Source organism: Vipera berus, assembly GCF_964194415.1.
Source record: "Vipera berus genome assembly, chromosome: 2".
Lineage (NCBI taxonomy): Eukaryota > Metazoa > Chordata > Lepidosauria > Squamata > Viperidae > Vipera > Vipera berus.
In genome coordinates, this window is record NC_138203.1 from 105,340,456 (window position 1) to 105,362,198 (window position 21,743).

The following is a 21,743-nucleotide window of genomic DNA, read 5'->3' on the forward strand; positions in this document are numbered from 1 at the left end:
AAGCTCACTAAATGAAAGAACACAAAAAAAACCCAACCAACTTGATAGTGATCACATAACACACTGACAAATGTCCTCCTCTCAGCTTTAATACATGACATCAATAACTGAATTCTACTGTGATCCGATTGGTTCATTGTCAAAACAAGATGACACCTGATTGGCTCTCTAAACACTCATGCTCATTGGCTACAATCAGATGAAGGAAAGCTACCTGATATCAACCTAAGCAAGTTGTGCTTCCGTTTTCTGGTTATTTGGCTATAACTTTTCATAGAATGCAGTACAGATAATTGAACAAACTTTGTAACTTGTATTACATTCTTGATTAAATTATCTTTCCATTGATACATAATTTTATGGTACTACTGCCCCCCCCCCCAAGTGGTGTTATTAGCCATCAAACCTCAAAAAATACACTTTTCCCAAAAGGTTTCCACAATTTTGGCCACTACTGTACATGTCCACCAGGTTCCCCACTCCACCTTTTTTTCCTCCCCAAAATTATTTTAATCAAAACATAAATAGGAAACTGGTATGGCACAAAGCTAACTTCTACCATCTTATTTGCTTATATCAGTATCTTTAGGCCCTTTAAAGTTTCCTCTGGATTATAGAAAACTTCCTGGAGACTAATTTTCCTTTGTGATTATTTATGCTTTTGCCATGACAGCCGCACATAACCGCCAAGTCTCCTTGACAGTCATTTCATCTGTATCTCCAATCTAAAAAAATATTTCCCTGTATCTCCATGAACTATAGCAAGTCAATTGAATAAACCAGGGGTCTTCAAACTTGGCCCTTTTATGACTTGTGGACTTCAACTCCCAGAATTCCTCAGCCAGCTTTGCTGGCTGAGGAATTCTGGGAGTTGAAGTCCACAAGTCATAAAAGGGCCAAGTTTGAAGACCCCTGGAATAAACAGTTTTGGAGGCTACTTAGAGACCACTGAATAACAGCAACGCCATCACTGTTTCCAGAGGTAGCCTCACCTAGTCCCAGTGATAGCCAAATTGACAAGATTCCTGTGACTATTTATCTCCTCCAAGTGATCGGGAGAAATAGAATTATCTGAGCAAACACTTTGGCTGAAGTGTACTCACCACTGCTGAAACTCTGCCAGGATTGCTATTGTATATAAGCAACTGCCTGTATAAAAAGTGTACTCGGTTGCCGTGGTGCACATCATGAAAGGCACAAGAACAAGGTGTGAAGATAAAGTGGGTAACCATGTGTACACAGGAGAAAAGGTCAACCTCTGAAGAATCAGTATGCCATATTTAACCATGTTCCTCATTCTTTGCCGTAAGCCACAAATAACACTAGTAAGAATAGAAAAATAGTACCGGTTCCAAAATTCCGGTGGGAAAAAAGCAGCTGAAGCATGAATGAAAAAGCAACTTGGACCAATTTTATCTAGTGGAATTGGAAGGTAAAAAAGTCAGGCAGATGCTCCATTCCTAGACGGTAGCTGGATCAAGTGCTTTACAATCATCTGACACTGCAGAGATGGAAGTGTCTGGGGAGAAGTTGAGATAAGGCAATCTGTAGAAAGGGTACAGAAGTCTGCAGCCTGTTCCCCTCAGTTTGGGGTCTTAACCCCTGTGCTCTTTCACCCCGGTCACTGTAATACAGTTTGTCCACAGCAAATTTGGCAGGTGACGCTTTAACCATCCTGTAATAAATGCACACACGGTACAATCTGAAAAGAAAAGCAAAAGAAATCAACTAGATGTCATCCAAAACTACTATGCTCTAGTGACTACTTGGGAATAGTTCTCTCACCTTTTGGCCGTTACTTAGTTTTCTTTAACTTTTCCTTTCGTGGCACAAATATTTTTCGAAGATAAGGCAACGTAAACAGCAGCGTGAAGAATAACACATGGCCTACGAAATAAATAGACGTGTACACCTGCAAAAGAGGATGAGGAAGTCAGTGTGCTATGTCTTTCTTCAGCCAGTAAATAGAGGGGAAATGCCCTCTTCCAGAGAATCTGGCTTTTTTTGGTACCTTAATCCACTTTTCCAAGCTAAAGAGGCAAAATGGTACTAGAGAATATCCCATGAACATCCAGTGAATAGTTTGCTGAATCACATAGAAGAAGGGCCTCAAGAGGATGTTTGAAGCCAAGGCAGACAGAAACGGGCTGTCTTCTACCAGTCTAATAGCCTGTAATTTAAAAAAAAACCATAATGAGCTTTAAGCTTACAGATGAACAAGCAAAACATGGCTCTGTGCTGCTTGCCCATTTTTACTTTCCTTCCTCCCAGAAAAATCTCTTCAGTGAGCTTATTGCCATCTCGCTAGAGCAGCAGTTGCTTCAACAATCGTTTGGTATTTCAATAAATTATCACAAGTTGCCAATCAGCCGCAAACTGCTCAGCTTCAAACTGTCCTGGGTTCATCAAGAGACTGTTTCCCTATGCCAATGTGTTGCAACTGTCAACCACTTCAAAGAATGTAATCTGCATTTCTCTGATTTATTTCTTTTCCTTCATGGATTTACATTTACTAAGGTCTTCAGCACACTGAAATGCACAGACTTGACATTATTTCATTCTCTTGAGAAGAATTCAACTTGACACAAAAGTGTTGCTGAGGAACCTCAAAAGCAACTTCCAAGTATTTAAAAGTCCTTGCCACATTGTGATAATTGCTGGATCCATCCACGTGCTAAAATGTAATCTGAAACCACCCGATTCAGTGAGCTGTGAATGAACCAAATACAGCTTTAGGGGCGTCTGATCTCGCTCCTTTCGCTAGAATGAAAGCAGTGTCCCGCTACAGCTTCCATTCCCTTTGAGCATAAATGCAGTGCTGCATGTAGAAAACAAAGCGGGACTTGGCTGGTTTTATCAGTCTGGCTGTTCTTCTTTCTTGTGCCCGTGGATGCCTCAGTACAACTTTGTCACTTGATCTATAATTCACTCAATCTGTCTGCTTTTTTAAAGGCAGATCCAGATATTAAATATTATCTAAGGTAACACTTTAAAAAGGTCCTCACCTGCCTCTCCACTGTGACAATCAGGAACTCCATTTGGAAGCAAACTAGATACCCACAGTGTAGCCCATGCCAGACAGCCAGGAAAAGCAAAGATAAAGCTTGCGATAGTAACTTGTTTCCTAGGAATTTCAGGCGTTTGTACATATAGCTAGGAATGGAAATGTAATATTGTCAGGGCAAGTGTCAATGTAATTACTTTGTTTCTCCAGAAAAAAACACTTAACAAAGCCATCCAAGAAATTGCCAACATTTTATTTTTCTTTTAACTTCAGGCTGTTCAACATAAAGAGCAAGTATTAAAAGTCAGCAGGCTCTAGCTTTGAATGATGAGAGGATACAAGTGATGCTTACTAAAACTTCCAAATACGATATAAAAGCCCCTCACTGGGAGTACCAGAAATCAGAGCTACTGTTTCAGTGCTCTGAATAGCTCCTTACTCTTAAGTCAAAATAATTCCTAGAGTAATTTTGTGTGTGTGTGTGTAAGTGGAAGGCAGCTACTGTACAGCTGCATTCCTTTCATCATGGAACAAAGCAACAGTATTTAATACTCCCATTTTAGGCATTGAGTAGCCCAATTCTCTTAGCCTCTGGCTGTATATCCTCTGCTTTTCAAGCCAAACAGCAATCTTGGAAGGCTTAACATTTTTCAGCGAACTACAGCAGGTTGGGTAATGATGTAAGAAGATAGAGTAATACCACATTATTGAGTTTGGGAGTTTTCTCTGTTTTTGTTTTTATGCATTCTATTGCTCAAACTCTCTGGGAGACCTGCAGCTGATGTTCTGCAGTAGTGGTCAAAAACGCTGTGGGAGCTGCAAATTTTTCACTCAGATCTTAGCCCTTGCACACAAAAATCAGCTAATCTCCCCAAATACAATCCCATGCCCCATTCCTATTCCACTCTTACTCTCCAACTGACTCCAACTGTTCTGCAGAAAACAGCCAAGTTATGCTCACCGGGCTATCCAATTGTTGGTGTTAGTATTGAAGGAGGCAATGGTTCCTGTAAAATAAGGAGTTGTCTCGAACATCCAGATTTTCATGTTGGCACAAGCATCCCACTGTGGTAACCCCTTTTCATCCCTTCCACTGTAGCCTAGCCCAGTTAAGATGCAAACTCCTTCCTGGAATGAAAATAACATAGGATTATCAAGTTATGCCAATTAAGTATTATTCTATCTAACCTAATTAGAAAACAGATTTGCAGGGCCATATTCAATGCCCTAGATTAGTGGCTAGACACAATAATGGGCTAGATCAGGGGTGTCAAACTCAATTTCATTGAGGGCCGCATCAGCATTGCGGTTACCCTTGAGGGGCCGGGTGGGTGGGGCCAGGGTGGGCGTGGCCTACTGGTTGGGCGTGGCTGGAGTGCGTGTGATCTACTGGGTGGGCATGGCCAGCTCTACATTGTTCACGTCAAGGGTGCCTATGGGGGCCTGGGCAGGAGTGGGACAAATGTGAGGGTCTCTGGCAGAAGGAGATGGGACCGGGGCAAGTGCCGAGGTATGGTCCACCGGAGGAGCCTCACTGTTCCTCTCAGGCCATGCGGGGGGGGGGGGGAGGCTGGACGGTGATGCGGAGGTCAAATGCCCAGCCTAGCCCTCAAGCACCCACAGCACTAAGCCCAGCCTCACTTCCCCAAGGGGGTGCCCAGCTGCTGTGCTTGCTCTCCTTAGCCAGGTTGCTCATGATGGGTATGAGGGCAACGTCAAGAGGGAGGCCCACTCCCTCTCCATGTGAGGAGAACTGGCTTTGTTTCCAAAGCTTCCTTAGCAATAGGATGGGAGACCACCCAGGTTAGGCCAGGAGGAGGGGGCAAGGGGATGGTGAAAGGGCAGCAGGGAAGGACTAAGGCAGGACTTCCCTCAGACCCTCCCTCTCCTTCCTTCCTTCCTTCCTTCCTTCCTTCCTTCCTTCCTTCCTTCCTTCCTTCCTTCCTTCCTTCCTTCCTAGTGGTGGGAAAATATTTGAGATGGGGGAGGGAGAAAAACAGGCAAGAAACGCAACTGGGGAAGTGGCATCCTTCGTGAGGAATGAAGAAATGTACCATCGCCTGGAAGTGGCCAGCACATGGCCCTCTCCTCACAGCGCCGAGAGGCTGAGCCGGGTGGCACAAATCTGAAGAGAAGCACAACACTGCCCAGCCCCTAGCCTGCCCGAAGTAGGCAGGGCCATGTGCTGGCCACTTCCAGGCGATGGTGCATTTCTTCATTCCTCACAAAGGGTGATACCTCCCCAGCGTCCACCGAGGGGGCAGTGCTGACACGGCACGGGCCGATCCCTTGCTGTTTCCAGATGGCCTTGTGGAGCTAAGACTGACTGCGTTTCAGCATAGATGACCACCACAAAATTGTACATTGGCTCCTGGCCGGCCTGGGCCAGAGGCAAGGCAGCGGGGGCCGTTCCCTCCCTGTTTCCAGGATGGCTTTGCGGGCCACATGAAACCACTTCGCGGGCCGGATCTGGCCCCCGGGCCTTGTGTTTGACATGTCTGGGCTAGATGAAGAACAAGCTAAAATTAAATCCAGTGTTAATTACTAATGAAGTGGGCTAAAGAGTAGATTCAGCTTGTCTCCCTGAAAGAAGAGATTTCCAGCTTGATCTGGATTCACATGCGGCAGCTGTGGTGAGGAGCATGGATCTGAACAATTTAAGTAAACCCATCAGCTACAATGATTCCTGAAGTCACATTTAGCTACCCCATCTTAGTGACAGCCTGAACTACTATTATAACAGATTCTATGTGGGAGTAATCCTGAAAAGTGCCTGGATGATATATACTGGTACAAGATCTGCACTAAATCCAAATTGCTTTCCGGATACAGTTTAAAGGATTGATGTTAATTTTTAAACTACTGAATAGATTAGATAACCCAGAACTGCCTCACCTGCCCAAGTAACAGAGACCTAAATATCACCTGGGAACTGTGTTTGGCCTTCACGCACTCTCTGTAAAGATGCATCTGTCTTGCGAGGGCCTTTGAAGATTAACAGTTCCATGTTCTGGTTACTTTTTTAAATCTATTTTTCTATTTATATATATTATTGTTTTAGTAGCTGGATTGGTCCTTGTCAAAACAAAGGTGGCCCCAAACAAAGGAAATAAACTGGCCAACATCCAGGCTTACCGTCACTAGCCAACAGGTAACGTACTTGTAAAGCATTATCTTGCCCCAGATCAATATATAAAAACAGCGAAACCAGAAGGACTGTTTCTGCATTATAAGAGCACATTTGTAAGATAAGATTAGTATCAGAAGCAAAAAAAAAATTGTATAAATTCCTAGCACTAACCATTTTATTTTTCCAAGGTGGCTTATACTATAAAAAATGCAGTTCAATATCATAAACCAATCATAAAAGTATTTTATATTTAGAGACATTTTGAAAAATCAAAATAAAATTACATAGTAAATACAAAAAAAAAATGTTATTTCTTAAAATCCAGAAGGAGCAAATTTGTTTTTAATACTCCAACATTTAATCACAGGGTTCATTTTAGATACAAATAAGCCCAACCTCAGAACCTCAAATAGGGCACTTTCAGAAATAGCTTTCCTGGTCTCAAATTTTGGAACAGCATACAAAAAAAAAAAAAAAAAAAAGCCATGGCAGGCAAAATGTGAACTATTAAGAAATTATACAGGGACAAATGTAATTTTTTTTAAACTTGTTTTTAACTTTTGTATCTGGTTTTTAATTACCCTGTAAACCGCCCTGAGTCCTTCGGGAAAGGGCGGTATATAAATGTAATAAAATAAAATAAAATAAATAAATTGTTAGGATGTGTAAATCAAAGCACTGAGTGCATGCATTCCCACAGAGAACATTTGAGAATTTGACTCAGGGAACTCATGAAGTGGGTTTATAGTAGATATTAGCGATACATGGGCATTGCTTTCCTTCATCAAAAGATACTACTCAATGTATCACTTATCAAAAATAAATAAGTGAGGAAAAAAACATTGGTAAAGAAAACTGATACTTGATGGTTTTTCTGGTGTTGTTTTAGAACGAGGGATACTGTTTCATTTGTACTAGCAGATGACTAAAATCAAGCTGTTCAATCTAATGCCCTCTAGATTGGTTGAATTTCAAATCTTATTTTCATCTAAAATTCTGGGAATTTAAATTCAGCGCATCTGGGGGAGACAAAATTTAAAAAGACTAGATCAGAGAACTATAGGTTGCTATTCAAAAGACAATCGTTATAAAGTTTCTTGTGAGCTAAACTGTTATCCTAATGTAGCCAAACGCTATTTCTATTTTTTTTATTTTATTCTCCTTAATGTGAAGTTATAGAAGCCTTTAGCACTACTTACCATGTAATCATCAGAGACAAGATATTCCTCATCGATATAAGGTGATGCCACAGTATAGATTATCATGAAGGAAGTGCCCAGAAGTAGACGTTTAAGAGCAGGAACAAAGCTATAACAAATGTCAGAAAATTCAGACTCCCTCTGGTGTCATACTTCGAGAAACAAAGGGAATGTGTGTTTTGGCTGAAATGGTTCACATCACACCAGCATTTCACGACCAAAAGAAGTGAGAATCCCCAAATGGCTCCCAATGCAAATAGTATTAACAACGTTGGGCAAGTTTGGGAGCTGCACAGATGTATCCTTAACGAGGGAGACTTTGGCAGTTGGTTTGTAGGGGCCACAGCCTGGAAGTTTACCTGTTGGGTCTTTGGCCTGGAACATCAGTCAGCTCACCCTTTACCAACTTGTAATATCGTGTCATGGAGAATTGGGGGCCCACCATGAAGGCACCATAGAAATAGGCGAAGCCAGAGACCTCAAGCAAAGTAGGAACTCCCCGGACAGCAAACTGTTTTTGGTCAGGGGCTAGGGATTCCTGCACCGTAATAAGAAAAACACCAACATTAGCACTCCTAGGCGAAACTTTTCCTGTAAGGTTTTGACTCTCAAAAGAACCTAGTTTTCTATACCTAGACTTTACTCAAGAGTTCAGAATTTCAAGTGCTTGGCCTAAATAAAAACTCTTAGATGGGGAAAAAAACCCCACAATTCTTTAATCATTTTGAATGTTGTTTTAAGCTGCTTCAAGATCTCTTTTAAAGAGAAGTGGTATATAAAACATAAACAGAATACTGTTGCATTATTAGTCTACAGTAGTAGAAATTGTACAAATATATGGTTGTAAAATTTAAAATAAGATGAAAAAAAATCCTTTCCTGTTACATCCTTGATGCAATAAGCATTTCAAGTGCTTGCCAATTACAGAGTTTTTATCAGTTTATTCTTTGGTACTGCAGCAACAGATACCAGAGGTGGAGACAACCACAGCAGAACCCATGATAAGCTGAAGGTTGCAGCATGTGGGAAGGTTACCAATATCACTTTTCAAGCTTTTTACTGTGCTTGTAACAATTTAACAAGCCACATGTTCCAAATGAGTAAAAAAACCCACTCCCTACAGAAACAGATACCCTTCCATTGTCCTGGCACCAAGCTGCCAGGAAGCTACGGATGTCAGCAGACAGAACTCACACTAATTTTCTATATTGTGTTCTTCTTAAGCCACCTCACTGCTATTTGTAGTCTTTATCCAGAGACTTTGAGGACAAGCTGATAGAAAATTAATCTAAGCATTGTAAAATATTCAAAATAATGTATCCGAATTGCAATACTCTCACCAAGCCAACAATCTTTTAAAGAATACCGTATATACTTGAGTATAAGCCGAATTTTTCAGCCCACTTTTTGGGCTGAAAAATTCCACTTCGGCTTATACTCCAGTCAACAAAAAAAGCTTACCGAGGACTTGTGCGCGGACGAGGCTTTGGTGCTTCCAGGATCGCGCGCACCTCTCCCAAGCCACCGCCGTCCGGAGACCTGCCGAAGTTTGGGGAGGTTTGGGGAGGTGCGTGCGCACCTCCCCAAACCTCCCCAAACGTCGGCAGGTCTCCGGACCTCCGCGCCCTGCCTGCCTGCTTCTTTCCGCAGCGGAAAGAAGCAGGCAGGCAGGGCGCAGAGGAACGGAGACCCGGCGACGTTTGGGGAGGTTTGGGGAGGCGCCCAAACCTCCCCAAACGTCGGCAGGTCTCCGGACGGCGGTGGCTTGGGAGAGGTGCGCGCGATCCTGGAAGCACCGAAGCCTCGGCCGCGCGCAAGTCCTCGGTAAGCTCCGGGCGGTCACTTGCTTCGCGTCTCCTGAGGGAAGGGGGGGCGACTGGAGCGGGCGTGTTTCCTCGCCTGCTGGGCGCCGCGATTTGCCCGGGGAACGCGCGGGCCCCGAATGGCAGCGTGGAGCGAGGAAGCGGACAGCCAGGGCTTCCCCGAGAGCCGCGGCCACACAGGGTATTCCTGTGTATTCAGGCTTGCAAAATGGCGGATCGAGCCTCTGCTGGCGGCAGAGGCTTGCAGAACGGCGGATCGGCTTATACTCGAGTCAACAACTTTTTCCAGTTTTTGGGGGTGAAATTGGGGGTCTCGGCTTATACTCGAGTCGGCTTATACTCAAGTATATACGGTAATTGTAAAATCTGGGGTTTAAAAAAACATGTAACAAGGCTAAACAGTTAAAAATCAGAAAAGGAGGGAAAAAAGCATTAGATTGAACATCGAGTTTGCTATTTCACGTTTTCTTTTCTCAACATTTGGAGGAAGCCCACTTCCATCGCTCTGAAGCAACTTACAGGTAGGCCTCGACTTATGACCACAATGCTTTGTGTTGCTAAGCAAGGCAGCTGTTAAGTGAGTTTTGCCCCATTTTATGACCTTTCTTGCCACAGTTGTTGAGTGAATCACTGCAGATGTTAAGTTAGTAACACGGTTGTTAAGTGAATCTGGCTTCCCCATTGACTTTGCTTGTCAGAAGGTCCCAAAAGATGATCACATGATCCCAGGACACCACAACCTGGCAACTAACTATGAGTCAGTTGCCAAGCATCTGAATTTTGATCACATGACCACGGGGATGCTGCAATAGTCATAAGTGTGAAAAATGATTATTGGTCACTTTTTCACTGCCATTTGCGGACAGGTAGTCCTCAAATGTTGTAAGCTGAGGACTACCTGTACTGCCCAAGTAATGGATTTTCCTATTTTGCTATAATTTGTCCTCTGTACGTACGATATGGCTGCCTAATTTAGTTTTGACAGAATTAGCAGCAATTCCATTATCTTCAAATTTAGGATTTCAGAGACTGCCCATTTAAATTTGTTCCAGTGTCTGCCAAGAAGGGCTCTGAGTGTATTGCATAGAATGGGATCAATGGGAAGTTTAGCTGCTGGAATTTGTATTCATACAGTAGAGTTAGCTTGAATGAAGCAGCAAAACAGGCTAGTAAACAAATGAAATAAATAATTTTACAAATATGGAGACTTTATCTTAATATTTTGCCTCCAATATTCCCACGAAGAACCTTTGTTATATTTTAAATAACTCTGTACTTACTCTGAGAAACATCCAGGTTGCATGCCTGCAGGATGATTCACTTCCACTTAGGAATGAATGTAGTACAATAACAGTTTTAGCTACACACAAGCAAAAATCTCAACCTTTCTTTAATTTTAGTTTGATGCATGGATAAGCCTGAATGCTTATAACTATTCAAATAAATATTGTTAGCCTCTACCTTGGAAGCTTTCACCTTATGTTTTTTAAGGTCAGTAGTAATACTATTGTCTTTAATGCAGAAGAGTTGGTGGACCAAATCTGGTGAACTAACACTGAAGTTCATAAGACTACCCTCCTGGGTCTTATTCGTAAATCTTCATCTAAATGGAATACAATGATTTTTCTAATGGCTCAATGATGCCATGTTCTTTTTTGCTTTAATCTTCCACGAACATTTAATGGAAGCAAAAAAAAATGTTCACGATAAAGGAAGTTTGCACTGTTTAAATGAAGGCGTTAGGGTGTCACTATCTAAGATCTGTGAGATGTAGGAATGTTCCTTTTCACTTCTTTTTGAAAGATGGTGCAATAAAAACAAATGCCTGTAAGTTCTATTCTCTTAATAAACACATAATTTTAGGCCCTCAGTTTGCAACTAAAGAGATTTAAGTCTGCTCACCAGCTTAACAGCTATCTAGATCTCTCTCTCCTTTATTGTGAATTTCCACTAAGTATCTAATTTTATTTTGAAATTTCAATGTAAATGTTTGATGATTTCTATCTTATAAAGAATATTCTGGGAATGTCTTTACAATCACAGGTGATCTGGTATGAGTCACAGAAGTGTTTTCAATTTCTCTTATGATTCCAGTTCATGATTAAAGAATAATGGAGGGGAAAAAACTGGTTCTACTCACCTCTTCCTTCCTGCCTTCATAGTAATCAATAACCAAACCTACAAAAAATATACATTATCAAACAAGAAATATGCCTATTGAATACTTTGGGGGCAGTCAATATAGAACTGCTATGGATCTAGCCACAGCTGAGCTAAGAAAAGTCTGGGTGTGAGTTGTCAATTATGGTTTTTAAAGATACAAGAACTCTCCAAGGCAATAAATTAAAACCACAAGAGTGAATATAAAGGGACCAGGTGGAACTGCATAGGTCAGGAACTGCATGGAATGGAATTACTTACCAATCATCTTTAGAGTCAAGACACAATGTGGCATGGTCCATTTGATGTCATAGTGCTCTGTGGCCGTGAAATAATAGCCAGCCATCAAATACGTCTGAAAAACATTAGCTAAAATCACATGCTATTGCACAGATTCTATTTTCTCTGCTTGAAATTTCCTCATAGTATTTGCTGAACCCATCAGACCCAGACAAAATCAAAATTCCACAGAAAAGCATGAAGGGAGGAAGTATGTTCATTGGAATTGGTGGCAAGTAAATTTAAATAAACGTTTACCATCTGAAAGCAGAAGGTGGTGACAATGGCAGTGACTGTGCGACCCATGAGCCTCAAGATGAGAAACTGTACGAAGACACATATGAGAGAGTGACAGACCTGTGGCCCTAAGAAAGTAAATAGGAATGATTACAAACCGTATAGACAAGCAGCATTGCACACCCTCCCAGAGACCTTCCCAGTGCTCACTAGTAGGGCAGTCTTGTCAGCTCTCTTACCAAAGTTGAAGTAGGCAAGTGAAAGTCCTATTATTGTATTATAGATGTGAATGAGGTAGTCACTTTTCTGGAAAAGGAAGTAGCGTTGGAACAAGGCAAAGGGGTATCCTAAAGAGAGAAAACAACTGAAATCAATACAGCACATCTGTATTTCACAAAATATATTATATATATTCTTGTTTTCTGCTCTTCTGTCCAAGATGTAGGCCACTTTTTGATAGAAAATAGTGATAGTTTTAGGGGAACAGTAGGTTGTAAAACGAGTAAACTGACCTTAAAAAATTTGGAGGTTGCTTTTTTGGAAATAACATCGAGATTAAAAAAAATGAGAGGTTTATTTAATAAGCCTTTCAAGAGTTTATCATCACGTTTATCAATATGGTATATAACTCTGATCAGTTTTCAGAAATAATAGTCAGAAGAAGCAACTGTGCTAGAGTGAGGCTAAGATCCATTTATGTAATAGAGAACTGTGAAGTCTTAAATGAACACAATATGAGCCCTAGAACATAGAATAACAGGATTGGAAGGGACCTTGGAAGTCTTCTAGTCCAACCCAAGCCTGAGAAGGAAACCTATACCATTTTGGACAAATGGTTGTTTAACCTTTTCTTGTTAGGTTTTGTTTCTTCTGAACAATTTAAATCATTCTAGTAGTGTGTTCCAGGCATGGGTTTCATCCCCCCAAGTTTCAGTAAAGGCAACAATGTACCTGCCCTCATGTACTAGATTTCAAGTTCACCCTCTCGGTTCCTCATTCTTTGAGTGTATAGGCATCGGAGTCCTTTTTGACTGACTCTGCATCTGTATTTATAATGGCAGCAGTTCTGCTCCAAGATATAAAGCTATCGTATAAAATTGGAAACAAATGTTTTCAGTTGTTAACTTTTCACTGCAGTAGAAGCAAATACAGAAGCCTTGTAACACCACTAGATACATAGTTTTTCTTATTTACACTTGGAAAAAAATATTCAGCTGTGAATTTCTAATAACCAAGGAACCTGTGAATGTTACATTCTGCCAATCACCCAATTTAAATGTTTGAATATCAATAATCCAAAGTAGAAGTTGAAATCTGCATGGTACTTGGAGAAACAGCCTTCACAAACATAATATTCTCCAGATGTATTGGTCTACAATTTCCTTCATCCGTAATCAGTCTTCCTTATGGTGGCTAAGGATGGTTGGAACTGTAGTCCAGCACATTTAACGGACTCTAAAATAGAAAAATCTGTAATAAAGACATATCCTCTCCTGTATTTCATCCTTAGATCAGGACCAATTGATGCAGACCCATGGCTTTAACATCCAGCCATTTTTTGTTCTCTGCACCTTGCTTCATCTATTATTTAGCTAGTTAATTCTTGACAACCTAAAAACCTGCTCACTGTTGTGACATTTTGTTTGTACTTAATATAGGTATAGTACTACTTAAGACCCTCAAGACCCTTTTCTATATAAAGAACAAGGACATTAAATTGCTGCTCCTAACACACACAAAAATGAATTTTATATAAAAAACCTATACTCTGTAGATATTAAAACACGGTCCTTGCCATTAGCAAGAGATCCCAGTAAACAGGGAACTAACATTAAGTGTACAACACTATGCAATGAATGAATGAAAACTAGTAAAAGAGAAATACTACATCAGATAATACAATGGACATTTAGGGTATTTTTTAAACAAATATTTTGAACATATACAGATATAGACAAATGAAGCTGTGAACAAATGTATAAACATACATAGACTGTCCAGACATACCAAAGGTAAGTATTAATAAGTCTCTACACAATGACTGACAATTATAGTAATAAATCACTAATAAATCATCACAGAAGACAAATTAGCAAAAACTACCCTCAATTTTGTAAAAGTGTAAAAAACATTTACTGTACCAGAATCAGGCAAAAAAACCCAAGTAAGTTTAAAAATTCAAGTTAAATACTATATTAACCCAAACAAGCCACTTCTCTTTTTCTCTCTTCTTCTTATGAACATACATCTCTTGGGTAAAATATCCCTCCTCTTCCCTGTGATTTTAACTCCTCAGAACAACCTTAAGAAAACTTAAAACTCAGACAGGACAGTAAGCTTGGCAGATACACAAGGAAAATATCTGCAGAGGTCACACTGGAGACGAAGAGAAAATGTATGGAAAACCAAATGGATAGAAAAGAAAATTTATTTGATTTGATTTCTTTGAGTACAGGTAGTCCTTGATGTATGACCACAATCGAGCCCAAAATTTCTGTTGCTAAGCAAGACATTTGTTAAGTTAGTTTGCCCCATGTAAAAACTTTTCTTGCCACATTTGTTAAGTGAATTTGGCTTCTCAGTTTTTGCTTGTCAGAGAGTCGTTAAAAAGTGATCCCATGACTCTGGGACACTGGAACCATCATAAATATGAGTCAGTTTCCAAGTGACTGGATTTTGATCATGTGACCCTGGGGATCCTGCAACAGCTGTTAGTGTGGAAAAACAGTCCATGTCACTTTTTCCAGTGCCGTTGTAACTTTGAACGGTCACTAAACAAACTGTTGTAAGTTGAGGACTACCTGTAGACTCATGCTATGAATGCCATTTTTATAAGCACAATTCCCCTGAAGAAGGTTTTCTTCAAAATGTATTGGGACCTATATTAAAAGAAGTATACCATATATACTTGGGGTGTGTGTGTGAAAGCCCTAATAAGCAGGCATATACATAGAATGAAGGCTACTGCTAAGCTTGTAAGCCGCCCTGAGTCTTCGGAGAAGGGCGGGATATAAATGGAATTAAAATAAAAAATAAATAAATAAATATATTTTCCATCATATTGGAAACCACAGTAATTATAGCTTTCTATAGTAAAATATGTTTAAATAAGTTTTATGTATCCAAGTCTCCCTAAACTGATTATTAGAAAATGGAGGAAATAATCATTCAAACGTTATGAGTGACTTCAAATATTAAGAGTAACAGAACTCAGGAAGAAACAGTTAATAAACTTTGTTTTGACCCTCTATCGATATGTACAAAACCCCTTACTTCCTTTCCTGCCTTCTATACTGATGTGATAACTAGAGCTTTATAGAGCTGCAATGCACCTCAGCACAAATAGCGCAAGCTCCTGTTTCAAATAAGCAGAATAAATTTAAATTTCACTCTAAAATAGCCACAGGAAAGTTTCTATTGGAACTGTAAAAGGATTTCCTGAGTTACTTCCTTAGAAGTCATAGTCCCCAGTTATTTTGTCTCTCTAATCACAATATTTCCCTATGTTTTACAAAGAGATATAAAGTACTGTATAATCTATCCTAGGGTACTAATATTTTATATGTCATTATAAAATACTTTATCTTTCCCAAGCTGCAAGAGAAGCCACCACAATTCACTTCTACTTTTTTTCTTTGGCTGGTTATACATGCAGTTTCACAAACTGAGCTTTTAAAACAAAGCATGCCACATTCTGTAATACATGTTTTTCTGTCCACTAGACTAGGTCATGCTGGCAATACGGTAATCCAGCTGTCATATAATATAGAAGCAATATCATAAACTGGATTTCACACTCTTCTCCCCCTCTGAATCAATATGCCCATCTCAAGCTTCCTGGATACATGTTTTATACACACATGCATACATGAATATTAACATCCAGTTATTAATAAATATACAACTTCTACAAGCGTCTTTCTCACAAAAATCCTGCAAAAGGACACTCTCAATTTATAGTTATTTTTGAAATTTTAGGAGATTTTGCAAAATTAAATTCAAAAAGCTTCCGAATAATTCCAAAGGCTCAAATCCATATTACTTATAAGCTGCCATATATATCAGGTTTAATTTTTTTTGAGGGAATCAATTAAACTCATTTGCCTAGTTTTCCACAGCACTATTAAAATAGCTCAATAACATGGGAACATTTACGTAAAATGAAAGGGCATAATAAAAATTCACTGAAAGAAAAAGAAACACAGCAATCCATTGCCTGTGATTTGCATTTGTTTACATCTCTGGCTTAAATACATTTATGAAGATTATAAATCTGAGATGCAATTCCCCAAAGCAGCACTGGGACAAAACAAATGCATACTGTGCAATGTATTTACATATGTGTATTTACCAGTTTCTCTCTTCTGCTTCTCAAAAGAATGCCAGGCTTAGAAAATACATACACCTTTTTCTAATAAACTAGCAATTCTAATGGCAAATGTATATTTTTAAGGACCAAGTTCACACAACCATTCTGTACATTATGGCATGAATCACGATGCTCATATCTTTTGCAAGATCATCACATATGTTCTTTTACACCTCCAAATTTTGTCTACATACCCAAAGAAGCAAAGAATTTCAAAAGAAAAATGCTGATTTTCAGAATCCAAAATTTTATAAACTGTAGGAAGTATAGTCTTCTTTAAAAGCTGCTGATGTGGAACTGCGCTAAAATGAAAGCGTGTAAACTTTGTAAGATTGTCAATCTAAACATTATACCGTATATTGTCTAAAGGTAAAGGTTCCCCCGCACATGCGTGCTAGTCGTTTCCAACTCTAGGGGCCAGTGCTCTTCTCCGTTTCAAAGCCGAAGAGCCAGTGCTTGTCCGAGGACGTTTCCGTGGTCATGTGGCCGGCATGACTAGACACCAAAGGCGCACAGAACGCTGTTAGCTTCCCACCGTAGTGGTCCCTATTTTTCTACTTGCATTTTTACGTGCTTTCAAACTGCTAGGTTGGCAGAAGCTGGGACAAGTAACAGGCACTCACTCTGTTATGCGGCACTCGGGATTCGACCCGCCAAACTGCCGACCTTCTGATTGACAAGCTCAGTGTCCTAACCCACTGAGCCACTGCGTCCCTTATATATTAGCTAATGTAAAAAATAATAGTTCACCTTGAATATACATTTAGTTAATAGTGCATACCGTACATAGTTTGCTTTTGTGCATTAAAAACTTCGCAAGATGCTTTTCCCTTGTTCTCGGCCAACAAAACTGACAGGCAGAAACCATGGATTATGATATTCCAACAGAGGAGATTTTCTTCACAAGTCTCCTTTAATCTGTATTATTTGTTCAATATATGTATGCTTTAGTTCAGAGATACATTCTTATTTTTCAGTTTTTTAATTTAAATCTAAAGTGCTTATCTCTGCTAATGCTATTCTGCTTTCATAATTTTTTATCCTGTTTGTTTTATATACCTTTGTTTTATTTGGATTTTTTGTCCTATAAACAATTGTAGAAATTGAGCGACAGGTTTGTAATTATTAGCAACAGGTCCAAACTGTTTGAAACTTCCTTCCATGAAAACTGCATTGAAATGAATTATTATTGTACAAATGAACAGGAGCTAAGGGAAGATATCAATGGAGTCAAGATGATTTTTTCTGATTCCAAGTATGCACAATTTTATCCATTGCTCTTTCATTATTGCTCTCTATTTGTCAATAAATGTTGACACCTTATCCCTTCAGGTTATACTTGCCTCCAAATGGCATTGCAAACAATCAACACACTATTTTTGCTACAGCGCAATGTTAACATTAAAAGTGCAAAATCATCTCCATTACTGTAATCTAGTCAACTCAGACTGCCTGAGGTTTGGGGCTTTCAGTTATTTCTCTACGAAGAACCACCTAACAAGTATTTTATTATTTATTTATTAATGGGATTTATATCCCGCCCTATCTCCCGAGGGACTCAGAGTAACAGAGTAACAGAGCATATGCTTTGCATGCAAACATTTCTATCCCAGTGCCTACAAAGAAGATTTCACCGTACTTAAGGCATTATAAAATGCTGCCAATCACAGGAGGCATGACTGAGTAGTATGATGCGGGATCCTGACGGACTACAGAACATTTCTCTTTCTCTCTCTCTCAGAAATGGAATATGGAACAGATTTCAGAACAAAAGTAAGTTCTGATAGCAACATAGCAAACTTTTTTCAGTACAGCATCAAATGGTACAGCAATATTACTATTCCAACAAGAAAATATATATAAGCTAAGAATTCCCAAAACCTGAATGTTAACACTATTTGATAACTGACATATAGGTAGGATACTAGAACTGAGCATACATCAGATATGTCATTTATTTGTAATAAATTTGTGCTTTAAAAGCTACCAGAGGAAATTTGGGAATTAAGCAATGGGAAAGCTAATGTGAAAAGGTAAAAAAAACTTCCATTCCATGTAAATTTGAGAATCTTTGCAAGCTGCAGTGCTGAATATATGTTCCAAACATGACTGTTTTGAAGATCTTACACCACACCTTGGAAGCCTTAATTAAGCACACATCTGAAATGAGAAAATATCTACAAATTTGCAATACTCCCAACACACAGGTTTGCAAAGTAATCATCTTGTTGCTGTCTTAAAATAACCACCCCGAGATACAGGAACATACAGAAGTATGGAAGAGGGTGCAGCAACAGTCATCTCCTCAACATACAAGCCCTTAGATGAATGGTTGATGGCAACAGTGAATGTAAGGCCAAATACATCCTTGGATAAGCATGCTCTCTGATCTTCAAAAACTGGAAAAAGTACATTAAATTAAAGCCATTCTACTATGAGCTTAGCAGAGATTACAAAGAGAGAGAAGTTTGGGAGACAACTAAGTACCTTTAACTATAGGAGAGAGAACTCTCTGGATGGAAAGGCCAAGATTTCTATCAGAGATACAGAGTTAATTACTATTGGTTCCACCAATGAAACCAAATCGCTTTTGGAATTTTGAGATGATGTAAGAGGTTGAGATCTTATACATAATGTAAGATGATGTAAGATGTTGAGATCTTATATATAAATAAGTGCATTCTACCTTTACAAGTGGCTTGTAATTTGAACAGAAAGAACTATGTAGCTCAAATGGATAGCATTCCATTGGCAAGATGTGCTGGATTTTGTCAGTATCTGGTCTCCAAAGTGATAATATACTGCTTTCAGCTGAGAAAGCAGTACAGTAATGAAACAAAAAAATCTGGTTTCCCTTCCCCCAAAAGTAATCAAATATATCAACTGAGTGGTAACACATTAAGTGTAAAGAATTTTCAGCGATCAAACAAAACGTATATGCATGTCACTGAGCTCAGGATCCTTGTGGTTTAATGTTCTCTGGCATACATTATCATGTTTGCAATTGATAATATGGTTTTCTTTGTAGAAAATCAGAATTTCTCACTGAAATCAGAAAGATTTAGACTTGCTGTTGTCAACTTAGACTAAAACGTACAGAAGGATAACTTCTAGGGTTGAATGGTAATTAAAGTAAGCAAGTGATACCTGTATTTTTTCTTACTTGTGCAAGCATTCATAAAAAATAAAACTCCTTTCTGTTTTGTAAGAACACAATATAGCAGTAGTTACATATGGAACTATAATTACCACCTTCTTATGTTTCGACATCAGAGGTATTTTCAAATTCCCAGACCTAGAGTTCATTTTCACAATTTAGATTAACAAATTGAAACAGAACATAAGCAGTCATCTTCTTTTTCATAAATAATGCATCCCTCCAGCATCTACAAGCCATAATATTTTAAAGTTTTGCCAACTTTAGCTCAAAGTCTTGAGCTAATGATTCACATTCATTCCACCTATTTAACCATCTCCTAAGAAAAACAATTCCTCATGCAAGCTCCTATTGCCAGCTGTTAAGTACTGATGCAAAAGGCAGATAGAAAGGCTCAGGTATGCTTAAGAAATGTCTAAGCAGAAATTGGAGTGAAAAAGTTGCCATTACTGCAAAATAGTTTTGCTATCTTTTCCTTTGCTGTTTTTTTTTCCAGAGTTTGCCATTCTAAATTTTAACGGGGCATTGCAACTAGTGCAGTACCACAGACACCGAGAAGTACAGTCTTTCCCTTTACCCTTTAAGAGCCAGGATAAACAGGAAAAACAGAGTCATTAACATGTTAAAGACTTGTCTCCCACACTTTTTATGCAGATATCCCTGGGGACCTTATAAAGGAGAGGAATCAGCAGGAGCAACCTGTCACACAGGGCTGCTCGTTTATCCGGTTCCCTCTGGTGCACAAACATTTAGAGAGGAACAGGAGCCCTACCGCCCCCTCCTTCGTGTAGACTGTCATTCAGAAGAGTTTGTTGCTCCAGAGATTTATGACAACCTGGGACTGACACCAGATATCTGTAAGGCAACAAGGACGACTATAAATGCAAAAAAAAGGTATGTACAGGAGGAGATCATCTGTCAGATCAGGCACGAAGGATCGCCCAGCCCGCCACGATCCAGTTTCACGGGGGCCGCCCTACTGGCGTTAAGAAGCCCAGTCGCCCACCCCGACCTCTGCCTCAATTTGACCCTGAAAGGCAAAGAGGTCGCGGGGCTTTTTAGGCACCCCAGGGCAGGCTCGATCTCTCTCCCTCGTGGCCGTGCACTGCAACGCTCGTCCCTCCTCCTCCTCCTCCTCCCCGCTACTCACCCAGAAAGATTGAGACGATGAGCCGAAGTGCCTGTTCCGAACTGCCCAACGACTTCGCTATGTCGCCCAGGCTCGTGCCCAGCCAGCGCCGCACCTCGGCGGCGATGGCGTTTCCAAGGTGTTCCGCCATCTTCTCCGCCGGGCCAGCCGACCGAACCCCGCTCCGTTACCCCTTTCGAACCCGGTTTACCAGCCGCGGTAGTAGTACCGCCGCGGCGGCCCCCGCACCTAAGCCACGCCCCTGCCGCCTTTCCTGTCGCGCCGATTGGTTTCAAGACTCCCGGCTCCCACCTTCCATTGGCTAACAGGTGGCTGAAGGGTGGAGCAAGAACTTCAACGCTTAACTGAGGCAAAGGTTAGCCGCACCTCTTTTACACCCCCTCCCTTACGCGCACACGTGAAGGGACATTTAGTTTGTTGAGAGTTGAGGGAAGCCATTTCTATTGGGAAGGAAGGGTGGCGTCCAGAGCGTGAGGCGGTTCTCAGCTTCTCATTGGCTGTTCTAAGACAGGAGAGAGCCAGAAAGGGAGGGGGTCAGGAGGAGGAGGTGTTGCCGAGGTTACTGTCGGACATAAGGAGGCAGACTAGAGACAGTGGGCGTGTTTCCCCGCAGGAGGTCCGAAGGGTCCTCTCGTGGTTCTAGACCTGTCAGTAGTAAAGTAGACTCCGCCTATTCATGCATATTCAAATAGAGGCGCAAGACTTTGGCCGGCTTCCAGCGTGAACATGTATTTCTCACTTCAATCGTTCTTTATTGTGTACATATGCAAATTTATTCCTTAAAAACACGAATGCTTAACTGTTCAAAAGTATTTCCTTGGAATGAATGCAATACCTGTTACCTGCAAAATTGAATAGGCATATATGAGCGTGGATTTCCCCACCAATATATTTTATTATATTGTAATTAATTAAGGAGGCAGAACTGAATAGCTCAATTTTCCCTCATATCCTACTACTTTAAAAGTAAAGGATCAAATTTTGGGGATTAGCCAAATAGACATTTTTAAAAATTCTTGGATGTTTTTATAGAGTATAAAATTAAAAAAAAAGCTTCCATTTCTAAGCAGTAAGTTTTGAATATCTTGAACTTTGGTGAGGTATTAATACACATTCATACATTCCAATTAAGTCATGAGGGTTTTTAAATTATAATTTATTGAAGAACTCATTTATTGTGTTCAACTATTCATATAGTACCTAAAACCAAATGTTTCACATTGTAACTTAGTGCA

The 21,743-nt window shown here is 40.1% G+C and overlaps 1 protein-coding gene across 3 annotated transcripts; it reads right to left on the reverse strand.

The window, feature by feature from the left end:
• Window positions 1-1,266: 1,266 nt before the first annotated feature.
• On the reverse strand, window positions 1,267-20,741 carry LPCAT3 (lysophosphatidylcholine acyltransferase 3). Of its 3 annotated transcripts, none has more exons than XM_081319430.1 (14): window positions 20,509-20,741; window positions 12,784-12,916; window positions 12,072-12,179; window positions 11,854-11,960; window positions 11,578-11,671; window positions 11,297-11,334; window positions 7,693-7,871; window positions 7,334-7,442; window positions 6,140-6,226; window positions 3,966-4,132; window positions 3,006-3,153; window positions 2,012-2,170; window positions 1,786-1,912; window positions 1,267-1,702 (listed from the first exon to the last, which is right to left on the reverse strand). In XM_081319430.1, exons 2-13 carry the CDS (start codon window positions 12,791-12,793, stop codon window positions 1,796-1,798), a joined length of 1,323 nt encoding a protein of 440 aa, XP_081175556.1. In that variant the 5' UTR covers window positions 12,794-12,916; window positions 20,509-20,741; the 3' UTR covers window positions 1,267-1,702; window positions 1,786-1,795. The 3 variants fall into 3 exon arrangements, with proteins under 3 accessions (XP_081175556.1, XP_081175557.1, XP_081175555.1); XM_081319431.1 differs by lacking the exon at window positions 20,509-20,741 and adding an exon at window positions 19,365-19,380; XM_081319429.1 differs by lacking the exon at window positions 12,784-12,916 and having other exon boundaries at window positions 20,509-20,740.
• Between the last annotated feature and the right edge of the window lie 1,002 nt (window positions 20,742-21,743).

Coding starts and splice junctions, on each gene's coding strand:
- LPCAT3 (XM_081319429.1), bottom strand. CDS start 20,638: ATGGCGGAACACCTTGGAAACGCCATCGCCGCCGAGGTGCGGCGCTGG. Junction 11,961..12,071: donor ACTTGCCTACTTCAACTTTG/GTAAGAGAGCTG, acceptor TTACTTTCTTAG/GGCCACAGGTCTGTCACTCT. Junction 11,335..11,577: donor CTTGACTCTAAAGATGATTG/GTAAGTAATTCC, acceptor TATTTTTTGTAG/GTTTGGTTATTGATTACTAT.